This window comes from Nycticebus coucang, chromosome X, assembly GCF_027406575.1.
Source record: "Nycticebus coucang isolate mNycCou1 chromosome X, mNycCou1.pri, whole genome shotgun sequence".
NCBI classification, from domain to species: Eukaryota; Metazoa; Chordata; class Mammalia; order Primates; family Lorisidae; genus Nycticebus; species Nycticebus coucang.
In genome coordinates, this window is record NC_069804.1 from 93,289,866 (window position 1) to 93,309,529 (window position 19,664).

Consider the following 19,664-nt stretch of genomic DNA (forward strand, 5'->3'; position numbering starts at 1 on the left):
ATTGTGGGACCACTACAGAAGAGCAAACATTCGCCTTTTAGGAATGCCTGAGAAAGAGGTTGCTTCAAAAGGCCCAGATGCTCTACTCCAAGAGATAATAGAGGAGAACTTACCAAACATGGCAAGAGATACTGTATCCAAATAGCAGATAGTTTCAGAACCTCAGGATGACTCAATCCAAATAAAACATCTCCTAGACACATTATACTTTACTTCACCAAAGTTAATATGAAGAAGAAAATTCTATAAGCAGATGTAAGAAAACCATAACCTACAAGGCAAAGAAAAATATTTGAATGACTGAAAATCTCTCTGCTGAAACTTTTTAAGCTAAAATAGGATGGTCATCAACATTAAACCTCTTAAAACAAAATAACTTTTAACCCAGGATCCTGTTTTAACCCAAGATCCTGTATCCAGCTAAACTTACTTTCATTTATGATGGAGAAATTAAATATTTTAATGACATTCACATGCTGTAGAAATTCGTCATAACGAAACTAGCTATCCAGGATATTCTCAGACCCATCCTCCACAATGACAAGCACAATGCTCTACCACCAAAGTAAGCTCACTCAGAAACTTTTGGATCAAACTCCAACTTCCATAGTGGGGAAAGGATTAAAAATGTTCACTGCATTTTCGAAAAACTCAATACCCCAAATACTACTAGGCTTATCACTACTCTCAATTAATGTGAATGGCTTAAATTGTCCTCTAAAGAGGCACAGGTTAGCTGACTGGATACAAAAACTCAGGCCAGATATCTGCTGCATACAAGAATCTCATCTTACCTTACACGATAAATATAGGCTTACGGTGTAAGGATGGTCATCTATAATTCAGGCAAATGGAAATCAGAAAAAAGCAGGTTTTGTAATTTTATTCGCAGATACAATAGGCTTTAAACGAACAACAGTAAGGAAAGATAAGGATGGTCACTTCATATTTGTTAAGGGCAACACTCAACATGATGAGATTTCAATTATTAACATTTGTAAACCCAACCAGAACGCGCCTCAATTTATAGGAGAGACTGTAACTCACATGAGCAACTTGATTTCCCCCAGCACCATAAAAGTCAGAATTTTTTTCACACCCCTTTGGCAGTGTTGGATAGATCTTCCAATAAGAAACTAAGCAAAGAAATTTTAGACTTAAACTTAAGCCTTCAACAACTGGATTTAACAAATATCTACAGAACATTTCATCTTAAACAAAACTGAATACACATTCTTCTCATCATCCCAAGGAACATACTTCAAAATTGATCACATCTTAGGTCAAAGTCTAACCTCAGCAAATTTAAAGGAATAGAAATTATTCCTTGTATTTTCATGGGCCATCATAGAATAAAAGTTGAACTCAGTAACAACAGGAATCTGCACACTCGTACAAAATTATGGAAAATTTATAACCTCATATTGAATGAAAGCTGGGTCCTAGATGGGATTAAGAAGGAAATTACCAAAATTTTGGAACAAAATGATAATGAAGACATGAATTACCAGAACCTCTGGGATATTATTAGGACAGGGAAATTTATAGCATTGCAAGCCTTCCTCTAAAGAACAGAAAGAGAGGAAGTCAGCAACTTAATGGGCTATCTCAAGCAACTGGAAAAGGAAGAACATTACAACCCTAAACCCAGAAGAATAAATAAAATAACTGAAATTAGAGCAAAATTAAATGAAATTGAAAACCAAAAATAATAATAATAAACAAACAAAATCAATCAATTGAAAAGTTGGTTTTTGAAAAGGTCCATAAAATAGATAAACCTTTGGCTAACCTAACCAGAAATAAAAGAGTAAAATTCCTAATTTCATCAATTGGAAATGATAAAGGCCAAATAACAACAGACTCCTCAGAAATTAAAAAAATCCTTAATGAATATTACAAAACATTCTATTCTCAGAAGTATGAAAATCTGAAGGAAGTAGATCAATATTTGGAAATATGCCACCTTCGTAGACTTAGCCAGAAAGAAATAGTAATGTTGAACAAGCCTTTATCAAGTTCTGAAATAGCATCAACTATAAGAAATCTCCCACAAAAGATAGCCCGGAACCATATGGCTGCATATCAGAATTCTACCAACCCTTTAAAGAGGAACTAGTACCTATATTACTTAACCTTTTCCAAAACATAGAAAAAGAATGAATTCTTCCCAACACATTCTATGAAACAAACATCACCCTGATACCCAAACCAGGAAAAGACTCAACAAGAAAAGGAAATTATAGACCAATTTCTCTAATGAATATTGATGCAAAAATATTCAATAAGATCCTAGCAAACAGAATCCAGCAACACATCAAACATATTAGACATCATGACCAGGTGGGATTCATCCCAGTGTCCAAAGGATGGTTCAATATATGTAAATCTATGAATATAATACATCACATAAACAAAATGAAAAACCATATGAATGTAATACATCACATAAACAAAATGAAAAACCATATGAAGACCATATGATTCTCTCAATTGATGAAGAAAAAGCTTTGATAATATATAGCATCCTTTCTTGATCAGAACACATAAGAAAATAGGTATAGAAGCTACATTTCTTAAACTGATAGAGGCCATCTATAGCAAACTCACAGCCAATATTATATTGAATGGAGTAAAATTGAAATCATTTCCACTCAGATCAGGAACCAAGCAAGGTTGCCCATTGTGTCCACTGCTTTTTAGTATTGTAATGGAAGTCTTAGCCATCACAATCAGGCATGAGAAGGCAATCAAGGGTATCCAAATAAGATTAGAGGAGATTAAACTGTCACTCTTCGCAGATGATATGATTGTATATTTGGAAAACCCCAGGGACTCAACTACAAACCACCTAGAGGTGATCAAGTAATACAGTAGCATATCAGGATACAAAATTAATACTCAAAAATCAGTAGCATTCATATATACCAACAAAAGTCAAGCTGAGAAAACAGTCAAGGTCTCTATTCCCTTTACAGTAGTGCTAAAGAAAATGAAATATCTGGGAGTTTACCTAGCAAAGGACGTGAAAGATCTCTATAAAGAGAACTATGAAACTCCGAGAAAAGAAAAATAGTTGAAGATATTCACAAATGGAAAAACATACCATGCTCATGGCTGGGAAGAATCAACATTATTAAAATGTCTATACTACCCAAAGCAATCTACAGATTTAATGCAGTCCCTATTAAAGCACCTCTCTCATACTTTAAAGATCTGGAAAAACTAGTACTTTACTTTATATGGAAACATAAAAAATCTCAAATGGCCAAGACATTACTCAGAAATAAAAAAAAAAATCAGGAGGAATTACGTTACCAGACTTCAGACTATACTATAAATCTATAGTGATCAAAACAGCATGGTACTGGCACAAAACTAGAAAGGTAGATTTATGGAACAGAATTGAAAACCAAGAGATGAATCCAGACACTTATCATCATTTGATCTTTGATAATCCTATCGAAAATATAAATTGGAGAAATGATTCCCTATTTAACAAATGGTGCTGGGTGAATTAGCTGGCAACTTGTAGAAGACTTAAACTGGACCCACACCTTTCTTCTCTAATAAAAATTGACTCTCACTGGTTAAAGGACTTCAACTTAAGACATGAAACCATAAAAATTCTTGGAAAGAGTGCAGGGGAAACAATTGAAAAAATTGACCTGGGAGAATACTTTATGAGGAGGACACCCCCCAGACAATTGAAGCAACATCAAAAATACATTACTGGGATATGATCACACTAAAAAGCTTCTGCTCTGCCAAGAACACAGTAAGTAAAGCAAGTAGACAGCCCTCAGAATGGGAAAGGTTTTTTGCAGGTTATATTTTCTACAAAGGTCCAATAACCAGAATCCACAGAGAATGCAAACTTACTAATAAATAAAAGAACAAATGATCCCATTTCATTGTGGGCAAGAGACATTAACAGAAACTTCTCTGAAGGAGACAGATGCATGGTATACTCATGAAAAAATGCCCATCATCTTTAATTATCAGAGAAATGCAAATTAAAACCACTTTGAGATATCATCTAACTCCGGTAAGAGTAGCCCACACCACAAAATCCCAAAACTACAGATGTTGGCATGGATGTGGAGTAAAGGGAACACTTCTGCACTGCTGGTTGGAATGGAAGCTAGTATATTTCTTTTGGAAAGAACTTTGGAGAACACACAGGGATCTGAATGTAGAATTGCCATTTTATCCTGCAATTCCTCTACTATGTGTATATACAAAAGGCCAAAAATCACTCTGCAACAAAAATATTTGCACCAGATTGTTCACTGAAGCTCAATTCATAATTGCCAAGTCATGGAAGAAGCCCAAGTGCCCATTTCCCTATGAATGGATTAATAAATTATGCTATATGTGTACCATGGAATTCTATGCAGCATTAAAAATAGATGGAGACTTTACCTTTTTTATGTTTACATGGATAGAGTTGTAAAATATTCTTCTTAGTAAAATATTTCAGGATTGGAAAAAAAATATCCAATGTACTCAGTACTACTATGAAACCAATTTATAATCACTCACACTTTCATATGAATGATAAATCACAACTATAGCCCAGGATGAAGGAGGGAAGGGGTGAGGGATAGGAAGGGGTGTGATCCATAGAGGGTGGGTTAATGGTGGGACCACAACTATAGAACATGTTGCAAGCATATATGTCAAATCTATCAAGTGTAGAACACAAATGTCTTAACACTATGATTAAGTAAATGATGTGAAAGCTAGTTAATTAGTAGCTATGTTAATTTAAAAAAAGAAAGAATCACAAACCTAAGTATAAAAAATTAAAAAAAAGAAAGAAATTTGGCTTTGCTGGAACTTTTTATATAAGGAATCTCAAATTAGACTTGAAAGCCTTCAATGAGCTCAGGTTTCATCTGTGACATTAGATACCTGTATGTATTGGGAAAATTCCTCTTCTTTTGAGGTCCCAAACCAAATTGTGATTCCCAGACCTGTCAGAAAGTGACATTCTTTATTCACCATAGATCAAGAAATGTTATTGATGAAGTATCTGGCCAGTCTTTCTAATGGGCTTTTTTATTGATCTTATAAAGTCAACCTTAGTGCCTTAACGTAATCTGGATACCTCTTAAAGTGCTATTCCAATAAAAGCCTTGGTAAAATAACCAGTGACTTTCATTGTGTCCTAATAACAAAACAGATTATTTTTGACCTTATGCAATAACTGTTGTCAGAAATTAAGAATTTTACAAATGTTTTCCAAATTATGGAAAAATCAAGGAGAGAGGAAAAGATAAATGTTTCAAATTTTGCTCATAAGTACATACATCGCTGAAAGCTACAAATAGCTTAAACAATAGAAAACGGTTTTCTTGATTTCTGGAAAACAGAACACAGAAAGAATCAGCAATGTTTCAAATAGAAAAATCACAGCAAATCGGCTTGATTCTATGTAAAAGATTTCTGTTCTGTTTGAAGTTAGGTTAGCAATACTCATGGACACGTTAGCTTTATACTTGAAGTTCTGGAAGTTTGCTTTTAGTCAAATGGTGTTTAATCTCCAAAGTCATGAGAAATTTGAATTCAAGAGAACTTTCCAGCCTTTTCTACTACTTTCTTTGAAGGACAAAATTTGGATTTAGCCAGTTATAAAAATACTTTCTGAGATGTATTAAAATTATTGTTGACATCATACACTAAGACAGACCAATAATTCATAATACTAGAACATATATAAACATAATCTACAGTAAATTAACCACCATTTTATATTTTATAATATGTTATATACATTTTTAACATACCAAATAAGGTTAAAATATTTCTCAGACTTTCAGTGGTCTTAATTTTTCAAAAGGACAAATTTACAGTTTGGGTTTTGGAAGCTTTGTCAAGTATCAAAGACTTAAATCATTTGTTTAAATAGAATTATAGGCTAAAAGATTCTAACGGTAATACATGGTCATCTGGATGACATGCAAATTTTTTTTCACAAATTTTCTTATATGAGCCTTATTCAACCTGCACATACAATTTACAAACATTCTAAACCTTCTGGTTTTCCCTGTCTTTCATTTTCTTAATTAATCATTCTGTTTAAGGACAAAATTTACCACACAAGATCTTTTCATACACAATGCCATTTTCCTTTGTGTAATTTTTCTTACTCTCAGAAGACCACTTTTCACAAAACAGGGTAACAGTTTACATGAAGTTAATTATTCACTTGGCTAAACTGATAATTAGAAGGTTTAAAAGGCAAGAATCTTATTCTTTGACAAAGACTTAGTTTCCCAAACAATATATTTTAGAGAGACTCTAATGTTGAGAAGACATATTGACAGAAAAGAGAAAGTGAGGTATAAAAACAGTTGGATTGGCTTCAGCTCAATATTTGCCTTATTTAAATACAGTTTGAATAGTTGGCCACTTTTTATTGGCCAAAGTTCTATGATCCACAGACAGGAAAGAGTGGAAAAGTGTGAAGATGAATGGAGCAAACTTTACTAAGGACAAACAGCTGAACTTTTATCTTATAAATAAAACTAATAAGCTTTAACTAAGGTTATTATGTAATTAAAGATGCAAGAAGTATTTTAAGAGGTGGAGTACAGTTTTTACAAGATCCACAAAATTTATGAACAAAAATGTAACAATTTTTTTCAGCCATATTTTGTAGAGTTTCGGCTTTTCAGTTGATCATTTATACATGAATATTTAAAAGTCATATATATATATATAGAATATAAGAAACCCAGAATTGTTCATAGAGGAGAAAAGAAATAATGGATAGCATAAGTTATAAATATCAAACTAGAACAGGTTTATTCTATGCTCGAGAATCAAACTTAGGGTTGTTGATATGAAAATATAGAATGTTAATCATTAGGCTATGAAATAAACTTGCCCATCATTATTCTTACAGGGCAATATTCAAAAGATTTCTTTTTTGTTTCATTGTTTGTTTTAAATTGGATGTTTGTGTCAGGGCCTGGGATTGGCCAGGTCTCCAGCCCCAGCTTCTCTAGGGTCTGGACACAGACCGCTATGCTATTATTTTGCTCAGGAAAAATTACCCTTAGGTGCCTAAGGGCTATTTTCCTGAGCAGAAGGAAGAGAGAGAAACAGTCTTTGCGGGAGCAAAGCAGTCTTAGTAAGAGAATGATTCTGAGCAGTCTTTTATAGAGAGACGCTGTGCAGGCGTTCTGTGGGCAGGAGAAGTGAAAGATAAGTGTGAGTGGTACCTGAAAGAATGAACGCTCCCCAACTGCTTTTTCCTGCAGCTTCTTATAGAGGTGACTGCATGGCTCTTAGCACCATAGGTGTAGAGACTACCAATCACTAATGCTCTCATCTCGCAAGCTCTTGTATTAATCGTGTTACAGTCAAAACCCTTCCCCATGCCCTTATCACCAAGGTGTTCATCATGATTACTGAATGTTCCCAAGTTATCTCTTGCTTCTCATTTCCTTAAAGATATATGGTCTACTACATTTCCCCTCTTTTTGTGTATACACAAAATAATTTCTAATATGGCAAGGGTATTTGTTCTTGTTGTCCAGCCCTTTTCTTCCTAGGCAAAAGAATATAGAATATAAGGTGATTTTCAAAGTTCAGAATTCCAGGTAGGGGCTCTTTAAGTGGTAGAGCCCCATATAGATTCAAGCTTCAGCTGTCGCTAGGGAAAATATGGAGATTATAATGTTAATTTCTTTGAAGGCATTTCAAGACAAGAAAATCTTTGATGGAAGGAATTTACAGACGAACCAAAGCCCTGCATCCTTGTGGTCTTTGCAAGCGAGAATCTTTTGATCTTTCCAGAGGATCTGCCTCTCGCAGTCTTTGATAGCAAAAGATCCTACAACTTTAAAAGTTTTGTCTTTCCAGAGGTCTTGCTTCTTGTGTTCTTTGGTGGTGAAAAATCCGCCTTTCCAGAGGTCCCATTACTCACAGTCCTTGGTAGCAAGAAATCCTGCAGCCTAGAACAAGAATCTTGTCTTTTTGCCGCCCCTTGCTGCTACTGCCTTCAGTGGCTGGCAAATAGTACTGCCTTCTGCCACTTTCTGCTTTCTGTAGTGGGTGCACAAAGACACCGCTTTTCTTGCAGCATTTTTACTTTGCTAGTTGGATCCAGAACTTATTTCTAATGGAGTTTCCCTAACACAAAGGTTCGCTTCTCCAATTTTGCAGTACCCTTTGTCACCCACTCTTGTATTAATATGAAGGCTTTACTTTGCTCCGAGTGTCTATTTCCCCTTTGGGACGCCACCTGCCCTCTGTTAGGACTTGTCGCACAGTATTTGCTGGCCATAGGCACAAGATAGCTGAATGTACAACAAAAAATGTTAGTTTATTTTTCCTCCATTGTCGTTTGTTGGTCTGGTTTTAATTTCCACAGTTTTGTGCTAGGGCACCATACGTCGACACATGACTGCAGGATACTCCTATGGCATGGAATTGAATGAATATTGTTTTTCCACGAATAGTTTGAAATGAAGGTGAAACAGCATTGTTTTAATTTTTTTATTTACCAGTGGGTCCTGATTCTGGCCTAACTGATAATTTCCCTATAATAAGGGTGTTCCATCTTTATCAAATTGAGAGCGGCATTCTTTTGGCCAGTGGAGCCCTCTTTTACACCTGGGGCATATACCTGGAGGTCTACATATTCTTTGTTTCCCTTGGTCACTAAAAGAGAAATCATCCTTTTCCTTGGCATTTGGTGTTCTTTTCCCTTTCTAACATTCTTTTCTCTTATGGCCTAGCTTCCCACACTTATGGCATTTGATTTTACCTGGAGGATTTCTCAGCTGATCTTCTAGCTGCTTAATCAGAGTTGCCATAACAATTGCCATAACAATATTAACTGGGGGATTTCTCAGTTGATCATCTAACTGCTTAATCTGAGTTATCATGATGATATAGCATTTATTGGCTTCAACTGTAAGATCATTCATCCAATCATATAACTGTTCTATCTGATCTTTTAACTGTTTAATCTCAGCTGGCATGATCTTAATCTGGTAATTTACCTGTTCACACTGATATTTTAACTATTGTATCTCATTTGCCATAATTTCTCTTGCACTTTTTTTTTTCTATCAGCCTCTCTTTTGCTTTTTGCAATCTTTCCCTTTCAAACTGAATCTTTTATTGCCTTAAAGGAACAGGAGGCATTGATTGTTCCAAAGCTACTTCCTGCTAAGAGTGGATGCTGATATGGGAGACGGCAATTAAAGGTTCATTTTCCTAAGTTAATAAACTCTTAAAACCTATTCTCAAACTTTTTTTCTCTTTTTCTTTTTACTTTCTATGTATTTCTTCCCTCCCTTACTATTTTTATTTTTTCTGCAGCAGGCTTCTCTCACCCTGGAGTTAAAGGCTTTTGTTTACTAAACGTTCTTCTTATTCCCCTGGTCTATATTTTCTCTTTCTCTTTTGTTTCTAAAGGCTTTTATGTGCTTCCCCCCCCCAGGGCTTATTGAAACTTTGTTACAAGCCACTCCACAGAAGAGGTAATTCAAATTTGGAAAGAGAAAGCGCAGGACAGAAGGGAAGAAACCAAATGAGGAAGGCAGGTTGTTAGCTGTTTCAGCTTCTTATATATTTCTTTACCATCTTTTCCTCTCTCTCTTTTTTTTTGTTTGCTAGAGGCTTATTTTCCCTCCTGGTCTTTATGCACTGAATCTCAGTGGCTTGTCCACTCTCCCACTCCTGACACTAGTTATCATGTCCCTTCATGGTCACCACTTGTTGGGGCTATGACTGGCCAGGTCTCTGACCCCGGCTTCTCTAAGGTCTGGACATGGACCACTATGCTATTATCTTAGCAGAAGAGAGAGAGAGAAAAACAGTCTTTGAGGGAGAAAAGCAGTCTTAGTAGAGAATGAATATTAGCAGTCTTTCATAGAGAGACACCATGCTGGTGTTGTTCTGCAGACAGGAGAAGGAAAAGAGTCAGAGTGAGCGGTCCATGAAAGAATGAGTGCTCCCTGACTGCTTTCTCCTAAAGCTTCTTATAGAGGTGACCTCGTGGCTCTTAGCACCATAGGTGTAAAGACTGCCAGGCACTAATATTCTTGTCTCGTGAGCTCTCATGTTCTCGTGTTAGAGCTGACACCCTTCCCCATGCCCTTATCACCAAGGTGTTTCTCATGATTACTGAAAATTCTGAACTTAGCTCTCACTTCTCCTTTCCTTATAACTGAACGGTCTACTACATATTTGCTCTTTAATTTTGTCAGGAGAATCTTTAGGTCTAGCCATAAAATTATGTGTTTTTCTTTTAGTCTAATTTCTATATTAATATAAGGTAATTATTTCAAATAAGAGATCCCTGAATGTTTTAAGAAAATTTAGAAGTCTTTCAGTTTAAGGGATCCATCTTTGACCATTATTCACAATGGTATATTTGTTCCAAAAAGCAACTCAGTCCAATGCCTCTTTATAAGGCCCAAAGACTCCTTATAGAAAAGGCCATTTCCAAGATTCCCAAAAATTTACTCTTAGAAATAGACTTATGAAAGAATAGGCAATGACAAAAGACTGACTCCCCAGTGCTAGACACGTTTGGTACACACAGTGTGTTGCTTAGAATCTTCCTGGACTCCCAGTCTTTAACAGACTGGCCACCTGATGTGTTCCCAACAAAACACGTCCTCTGAGTGGTGGAGACTGAGGAGAGAATTCCACCTCGGTTACAAAGTCAAGTTCAGAACCTAAAACAGGACAAGAGGGAAACCTAATATGGTTTTTGTTTCAGAGTCTGAAACAAAAGTTCATCTTAAAAGACACCTGATTAGCCAGAACTGTGTAACTGGCTAGTATGCAGGGCTGGTTTGAACAACGGGCTGGTGGGGGGCTCTGCCCTAAGGTAACCCTCTTTAGACAAAAGGACACAGAAAGACAAGCAACAAAACAAAAACAAGCAATAACAAAAGGCAGAGATGAAAATGTATTTCTGAGAGGAGATGAAATCAGACAACATGAATATTCATACACCACAAAGGACAAAACACCCCAATATTAGAGTCACTTACAACACTAGTCATCAACAAAAACGTTTCTTTTATTAATCTTAAATATGGAAAGGACAAAGATCTTTTACCATATGCTGCTCAACTGGACACCACAGTGAGGAAGACTGGGAGCCTCACTGGTAAATAAAATACCTTACCACCTGCTGACTGGTGTCAGAGTTCCAATCCTCCTGCAGCAGCTTTGGGGAGAGCAGAGTGGCTTTGAGATCCTGCCAACAACCTAAACTGTAGGTATCACAGTGAAACCTGCCCTTTTCCCTCAATCTGGTTCACTGAAAGGGCAACTCATTATTATGGTAGATTAAGAAGAGAAAGGTTTATTTCCAAATACCACACACATGGAGGGTGAACCACAAGAATGATTACTCAAAGTCTCAGTGATGGTCAGAGGCATTTATAGATACTTTTTGGAAGAGAGGGAATGTGGAAAATATAGGTGCAGTATGTGGTTGCTAGGGGTAATGTGTAGATGGGTGAAATGAATTACAGATTAACCTGAGAGACAAGTATTGTGCTTCAAATGACCTTGGGCCAGGCCTATTAGCATGTAATAAGGAAGTCAGAGCCCCTCTTAATTCCCAATCAGGTTACTCAGGTTGTATGTAGATAGAGGAAAGACCTCTTCTAATGCTTTCTGATCATGAATTGCCTTCAATTCAAAATATTCTTTATACCAAAGAATCATATTTTATGGTGAAACTTCCCTAGTTCCTTCATCTGCATTCACTTACTCCCTAGTAGGGCAGACAGGTGTGTAACTTAATTCCTAGTAGGGCAAAGAGGTGTATGTAATCACATATATAAAGTACGTTTAGGAGGTAGGTGGAGTGAGCTGATAAAGAACCCAGATGTAGTTAGAATTGAGCCCATAGGGGAGGCATTCAGCTTTGTTATAGTGGATTTTTCATCATTGTTTAAAGACTTGGAGTAGGAATAAAGTAAAAGAACAATGAATGGTATGAAGGACTATAAAAGAGGGAGCTGACACACTGGGCATTTAATAGCTTTTTCCAAGATGAAGAGTGATGAATTTAATAACAGAATGGTTATATTATTACCCTTCAGGTCGATTTCCAGAGTTTTTCCTCTTTAACAGTACTTGTTGAACAGAAAGTATATCAAATAAGAAGCACAGGTAATTTTTTTTTTCCTGCCTCAGCCTCCTGAGTAGTTGGGACTACAGGTACCCACCACATTGCCCGGCTATTTTTTTGTCGTTGTTGTTGTTGTAGTCTGTCTGGGGCTGGATTCGAACCCACCACCCTTGGTATATGGGGCCAGTGCCCTACCCACTGAGCCACAGGTGCTGCCCAGAAGCACAGCTAATTGATCCACATTGGAAAAGTTCACTGATGATAAAGAAATGTGATAAAATGAGATGTAGTTTTCATCTATGTAATCAGCAAAAAGAAAACACTCATTGTTAGGAAGGGTACATGGAATCAAGTGCTCTATTATTGTAGGGAGTTAATGTGCACAAACCCCGACCTAGTTTGAATGCCAGCTGGAAAACAACACTAGAAACAACTAAACACCACTTTTAAGGAAAAACAAGTTTGAGGATGCCCAGAGATGGCTTATGCTAACTCAGACTTGATAGACCAAGATAATGCAACCTCTTTCTGGCTTCTTCAGGTTTTTATTTATTTTTAACAAAGGTGCATATGCGAAGTTCCCAGGAAGACTGGATAGAGAGAAAGCTAGGATAAGGAGCAGGGGGTTGGTAAACAGTGATGTATATAAATAGAGGGTGAGAGAGAAGCAGTTCTGTTCAGGTAGGGGATGTAACCCAGGGTTTAATCCCACCCGTCTGTTGACTCTCAAAGGCTTGGACCTAGTCTGTCCTGACCAGGCAGGTGGGCACCTCTGGATTCTTTCCCTTTTTTGTGATTCTAAAGAACCCCCAGGAATTGCTGACTAGCAGGCATTTCCCCTGGTTCCCCCAGAATTGAGGCAGGGCACTCCACTGAGAAGTCAACCTATATATCTCCCACATATTATAGGTGGTGGTATAAAACAGAATGAAAAAATATGCCTGTAATCCCAGCATTCTGAGAGACCAAGGTGGTGGGTTTCCTGAGCTCACAGGTTAAAGACCAGCCTGAGCCAGAGTGAGACCTCATCTCTAAAAATAGCCAGGAATTGTGGTGGACACCTATATTCATAGCTACTTGGGAAGCTGAGGCAAGAGAATAGCTTGAGCCCAAGAGTTTGAGGTTGCTGTAAGCTATGATGCCAGAGCACTCTACCAAGGGCCAAGAACCTCTAACATTTTCATATTTCTTCACACAGTAATTAGTAATGCCCAATTTAATTAGTTATTAAAAGTATAATGAAATAATCTTATATACAGAAAAAACCTTTATGGATAAAACCATGAATCAAAATGTTGTTTATAGTCTCAAGACTTTGAAAAAAAAGTTAAATATTTAACAGGAGCATAAACCATATCAATTCATCCAATGACTAAACTTCATAGATGAAAATTATAAATCAAATTATCATACTGTATATAATTCTGAGCTTTGGAAACAAGTTAAGTGTACAACTATAGGATCAATAAAAATAGTTTATTCACTGAATGAACTTGTGTTCTGACTAAAAAGTGATATTTTGTAAAAGTCTATATTAGATGAGCTATAGAATTCCTTATACAGTATAATTAATACTCTAATTACATTTAAAATCTATGCATAAGATAAAAAGGAGACTGAAAGGAACCATAGTTAAAATGCATGTTTTCTCTCGTTCTTTATTTTCTAAATAGCATGAATACTCTTTACATTTAAAAATTATTGAAATAGTTTTCATTGGTTTGCATCTTTGGAAAGAAGTGTGGAGAATCCTTAAAAAGCTCAGGTTAGATATCCCATTTGACCCCACAATCCCATTATGAGGCATCTTCCCAGAAGAAAAAAATCATTTTATCATAAGGACATTTGCACTGGATTGTTTATAGAAGCCCCATTTACAATTGCCAAGATGTGGAAACAACCTACATGCCCATCAACTCAGGAATGGATTAACAAATTGTGGTACATGCATATCTTGGAATACTATTCAGCCATAAAAAATAATGGTGACTTCACATCTTTTGTAATATTCTGGATAGAATTGAAACACATTCTTTTTAGTAAAGTATCACAAGAATGGAAAAGCAGTTATCCAATGTTCTCAATACTAATACCCTGTTTCCCCGAAAATAAGACAGCGTCTTATTTTAAGGTGTGCTCCCAAAGATGCGCTAGGTCTTATTTTCAGGGGATGTCTTATCGTTCCTGTAAGTAGGTCTTATTTTCGGAGGATGTCTTATTTTCGGGAAAACAGGGTATGCTTGTTATGGGCCAACCAATGAATTTCGCACATCAGGTACATCTCATTTTATCCTTACATCATACCTGTGAGCTAGATGTCATTAGAACTATTTTATAGATGAGGAAACTGATACTCAGTTAATTTAAGGAATTTGTTCAAAAATATATAATAAGTAACAGACTTGGAGTTTTAACCCAAGATTATCTGAGTCAAAACCAGTGCATTTATTGGATGATATTTTTATTAGGAGTTGGGGGGAGCATCTCATATGCTTGCTTCTAAGTTTCTCAGGTTCATTGTATGGTCTCAATTCTATAAATATCAGCTATATACTTTTAGGTACTAGTAAGGCTTTAAGTTCAATTTATGTATTTGATGAATAAAATATAATCAGAAAAGTACTTTAAATATGATGCATTCTAAAGAAAATTTAAAAATAATTTTGAATTGAATTTTGTTTTGGATGTTTGTGTCAGTAATAACCTCCATTAGTAAGTATACCTGAGAGCAATGGAGTTTTTGACGAATTATGAGAAAAATTTATAGGGTGTAACTTAGGTGCTGGTAGAAAGAAGCCCTTCACATTATGGCACAGTATTATACTACTGCTTCTCCAAACTGTATATGCAAGGCTTTTCAGGAGTATTAGCATAACATTTGATATATTGTGTGTGCAAATTACTTAAAGCTTTTTCTATAAAAAGAAAACACAATGCATAACGTAGATCTACAATATATTCCTTTTTATAGCCAAACAATAAGTTAGAAGTTCGAAAGAAGCTTCAGGACTTTTTATTTTAAACTAGATATTTTAGAAGGTGATTCAGTAGTAAATTTTATCTGATTTTTAAGGGTGTTTTAAGAATGAATTATAGGGTCCTTTATTATTTCTTTCCTTTATTTTTGCCTTTTTGGGGTAAAATCTTCTCTTTTTGATTTTCCCTTTCTTTTGGACACAGTATCAGAGACTAATTTTGGAATATTCAGATGTTCTTGGATTCTCTGAGACTGTCAAGTATTAATTAGTGACAGGTGTTTAGAGTGATATTATCTAGCATCCCTTGGTATCTGCACAGTTGCATGCCAATGAGGCTGTAAGGGATGGCTTGTTTCCACATGTTCTGGACACCCCAGTTGGTTTGCCAATGCTTAATCTGATGAGTCTTTCACCAAAGGCACACTTGTCACTCATCTTCAGTTCAACAAACTTTCCTTTATGTTTATTTTGTGTCATGTATTGTTAGACGCCAGAGCACCCACATAGGTCAGAGTTTCTCTGCTAGAAGTGAGTATCTTGTAGTTCACAGGAGAAGAAACACGTCCTGATCTGCTACCATGTGTACTGTTATAAAACATAAACCAGTGATATTTTAACGAACAGCACATTTTCTAAGTAATTTAAACCTTAATTAACCATACTCAATTAACTGTAAACTTTAGGTAACAATGTTTCTGAGTTCTCAGTTTTTGTAAAAAATCACAGAAAGAAACAGTTCACTATTTTACATAAAATGTCAACTATAACTGTAAATCACTTGCATTTATGCAACTATTTCAAATTATTGGTAATGATTAGGCAGTCTTTTACTATATCTGTTTCAAGATAGCAGTTTCTATTCTATGGTTTTTCTATTAAGAACTTTTTAAGTAATCTTTTCTGGGAACTTTTGAATATTCTTAGTAATGTGAGCTAATATAGTCTAACCAAAATATATATGTGCATCTCCTCTGTGTTATATAATCTTAACTTCTTTTTTTATTTAATTTCCTTTCAGGAAGCAGAAGCCCAAGCAAAGAAGCAAGCATGAGTTTTAAACATTCTGCCTTAAGCATCTTGAAAACTAGTCCCCATTGCTCTTCTAAAGTAGCAGAATTATCTTGGCTTCAAAAAGGATAGGCTTAATGGTGAAACAATAGATTAATTGGTGTTTTCATATGCTAAGAACACAAATGAATATATAATTAAAATGTATTAAAATGTGAGCATTATGATGATGAGAATGAGAAATGAACATAAAATTTTAGTAGGTATAGTGCAATAATGTTATCTGCCAGAGCATTTTATGTACATTACTCATTTTATAAGAAAACACCCTTAACCTTTTTTTTTGTATTCATATCTGCAGCTCAGTATTGAGGAGTTTTAAAAGGAGATAGGGAAGAGAGAAATAATCTGTCACTTATACCAAAATAACCTCATTAATTTTAATGAACACAAATATGTACCTTTTTTGATGTCATGTTGTTATGATTAAAACTACTTGCAGGTAATTGTTTATAATATGTTAAGCACTGTAATTTCCTGTAGTAAATATAACATTCCCATTCTTTTGTAGATGAAACTTTGGCGTTCTGAACCACAAGTTTTCCAGGCTTCTAAATGTAGCCTTTAATTGCATATTTCAGTGATAAGAATAGATGACTGCCTACCCCCCCAAAAAAAAATCAAGCCATGCATTCATTGAAAATTTCCTTATTTAACTACACAGCTAAGATGGAATTAGGTCTCTGAGTTCTTCCCCTCGTAAAATACACACATGTATATTGTGGAAATGGATAAGTAGGTTAAAAATGGCATGCTCTTCAATGAGCTCAAACCTTTTGTTTATTATAAAATAGGTTGGCAGTCTCTGCCCAGGATAGTTTTCCTTGGGTTTTCTTTGAATAAATCTTAGTGATCCCTCCCCCCTGTAAAATAGCTTGTGATCATGAAGGTCATTATTTCTAAGATATCTGATCACTTGATTTCAGTTTAGGCATATATTGTATGAGTACATTAATCAAAACAAAGAGAATATTTTAATGCATCTATTCCGGCAAAAACACAAGTAACAAATAAAAAGGGCAACTTTTAAAATAGTAGTTCTAAACACTTCTAAAAAGACAAGAAACATGTCCTAAATCACTTACACAGAAGATATATATATATATATATACACACACACACGCATGCACATACTATTTTATTACTAAAAGTAAACACCTTTTACTTTACTTTATTGTACCTGTTGTATGCAAGTCTGTATTCTTAGCCAAAATCAACTTAAAATGAAGATATGGCTTTGTTTACTGAAATTCAAACTTGATGTGATGCTTTAAAATAAACTTAATACTTTTAGAAACATGATTTATGTGTCCCTGGAGTTTCTAAATAATATAATAGTAATGTTAGGTGAGTAATGTATTTTTTAGAGTGTGAGAAGGAGGAAACAGAAAATAACAGAAAGAAAACAATTTGAATATAATTCAAGTTTTTTCCCTACGTTCCCTTTTTAGAGCTCTAAATTTAGCCATACAGAATGGCGGCAAACTATTCTATCATTTTGTTTAGAAACATGCTATAGACAACTAGAGAAAATAGGATGCTTTGTAATAAATGATAAGAAATGCTTCAAAAATATTTTTAGCCAATATTGCTTCATGAGCTTTATTAAACACTATGGATGATAGTTGGGAAATTCTGTGTGTTCATTTTTACTTTTATTGAATATCAAACACTGTCAAAAACAGGAATTCTTCAAAAAAGATGCATTTTTGATCTTTATATCTATTAGACAATATATTAAAATTAACATATATGTATACTTAAAGTAAATGATTGGATTTAGGTCTTCCTCAATTGAAATTGTCATTTTGTCAACTGAGGCATATATGTGTGGTAGATACAAGAGAAGCAAGTGAAATTCTAAATATTAAGGTCAGTTTTCTAAAGAACTATTAAAATATTTGCCTAGAAAATATAATTTTCTTTCTTGGTTGGGTCCTTTCCTGGTTTGGAGATCAAGGTGATATTTGCTTTGGAGAATATGTTGGGGAGGATTCCTTCTTTTTCTATGTTGTGGAAAAGTTTATGTATTATAGGTACTAGTTGCTCTCTGAAGGTTTAGTAGAATTTTGATATGAAACCATCTGCTTCTGGACTTTACTTTTTTGAAAGATTTTGTACAGTTGTTGCTTTGTAAGTGCTTGTTATAGGTCTATTCAAAATTTCTAATTCTTTCTGGTTTAGTCTAGGAAGGTGCTGTGCTTCCAAGTATTGGTCCATATCCTCCGGATTTTCATGTTTCTGAGAATAGAGATTTTTGTAGTAATCATTGAAAATTGTTTGAATGTCTGTGGTATCTGTTGTTATACCCCCTTTATCATTTTTGCTTGAAGTTAATTAGAGATTTTACTTTTCTGTTTCTGGTTAGTCCAGCCAAAGGTTCATCAATTTTATTAATCTTTCCAAAGAACCAACTTTTTGTTTTGTTGATCTTCTCAATGATCCTTTTGTTTTCAATTTCATATAGTTCTGCTTTAATTTTGGTTATGTATTTTCTTCTACTGGGTTTGGAGTTGGATTGTTCTTCCTTTTTCAGTTGCTTGGGAAGGCCTAGTAGTCACTGATTTCCTCTCTTTCTTTTTTTTTTTTTTTTGATGAAGGCTTCTAATGCTATAAATTTTGCTCTTAGGACTGCCTTTACAGTATCCCACAGGTTTTTATAGTTTGTGTCTTCATTATCAGTTTGATCCAAAAATCAGATTATTTCCTTCTTAATCTCGTCTTTGAGCTATCATTCAGCCTAAGGTTAATTAGTTTCCATGACTTTCATTGAGTATGAATGTTTCTGTTGCTGTTAAGATCAACTTTTATTCCATGATGGTCTGAGAAGATACCAAGAATTTCTATTATTTTGCATTTGTTGAGGTCAGACTTGTGTCCTACAACATGATCAATTTTTGAGGATGATCTGTGGGCTGATGAGAAGACTGTGTATTTAGTTTTATTAGGATCAAATGTTCTGTAATTTTCTGTTAAGTACATTTGTTCTAGGGTCAAGTTTAAGTCCATTATTTCTTTGTTTAGTTTCTTCTTCAAGGATGTATCCTGAACAGCCAAAGGAGTCCTAAAATCTCCAATATTATAGTGCAGGAAGCTATATTGTTCAGATCCATTAGGGTTTGTTTTATAAATCAAGGAGCATTCGGGTAGGGGCATAAATGTTGAAGTTTCTTCATGTTGAGTGTTTCCCTTGACAAATATGTAGTGTCCATCCTTATCTTTCCTTATTTTTGTTGGTTTAAATCTAATTGTATCAACAAATAAAATTGCAACTCCTGTTTTTTTTTCTGATTTCCATTTGCCTGTATTATATGTGACCATCCCTTCACCCTGAGTCTTGCATTATCCTTTGAAGTAAGATAAGTTTCTTGTAGGCTGTAGATACCAGGCCTGAGATTTTGTATTTAGTTAGCCAACCGGTGCCTCTTTAGAGGAGAATTTAAGCCATTCACATTAATTGAGTAAAGTGATAGATATGGTAATGTTTTAGTTGTCTT

The 19,664-nt window shown here is 35.1% G+C and overlaps 1 protein-coding gene across 2 annotated transcripts in view; it reads left to right on the forward strand.

The window, feature by feature from the left end:
- SH3BGRL (SH3 domain binding glutamate rich protein like) overlaps window positions 1-19,664 on the forward strand; it is a 148,829-nt gene that overhangs the window by 87,127 nt on the left and 42,038 nt on the right. Inside the window, exon 4 of one of the 2 annotated variants that reach the window (XM_053580193.1) lies at window positions 16,118-17,462. The exons of the other annotated variant lie outside the window; for it this stretch is intronic. Coding sequence (XP_053436168.1) covers window positions 16,118-16,150 — 33 coding nt within the window. The 3' untranslated portion in view covers window positions 16,151-17,462. Of the gene's footprint in view, window positions 1-16,117; window positions 17,463-19,664 lie in introns of those variants that run through there. 2 annotated transcript variants of the gene reach the window in all.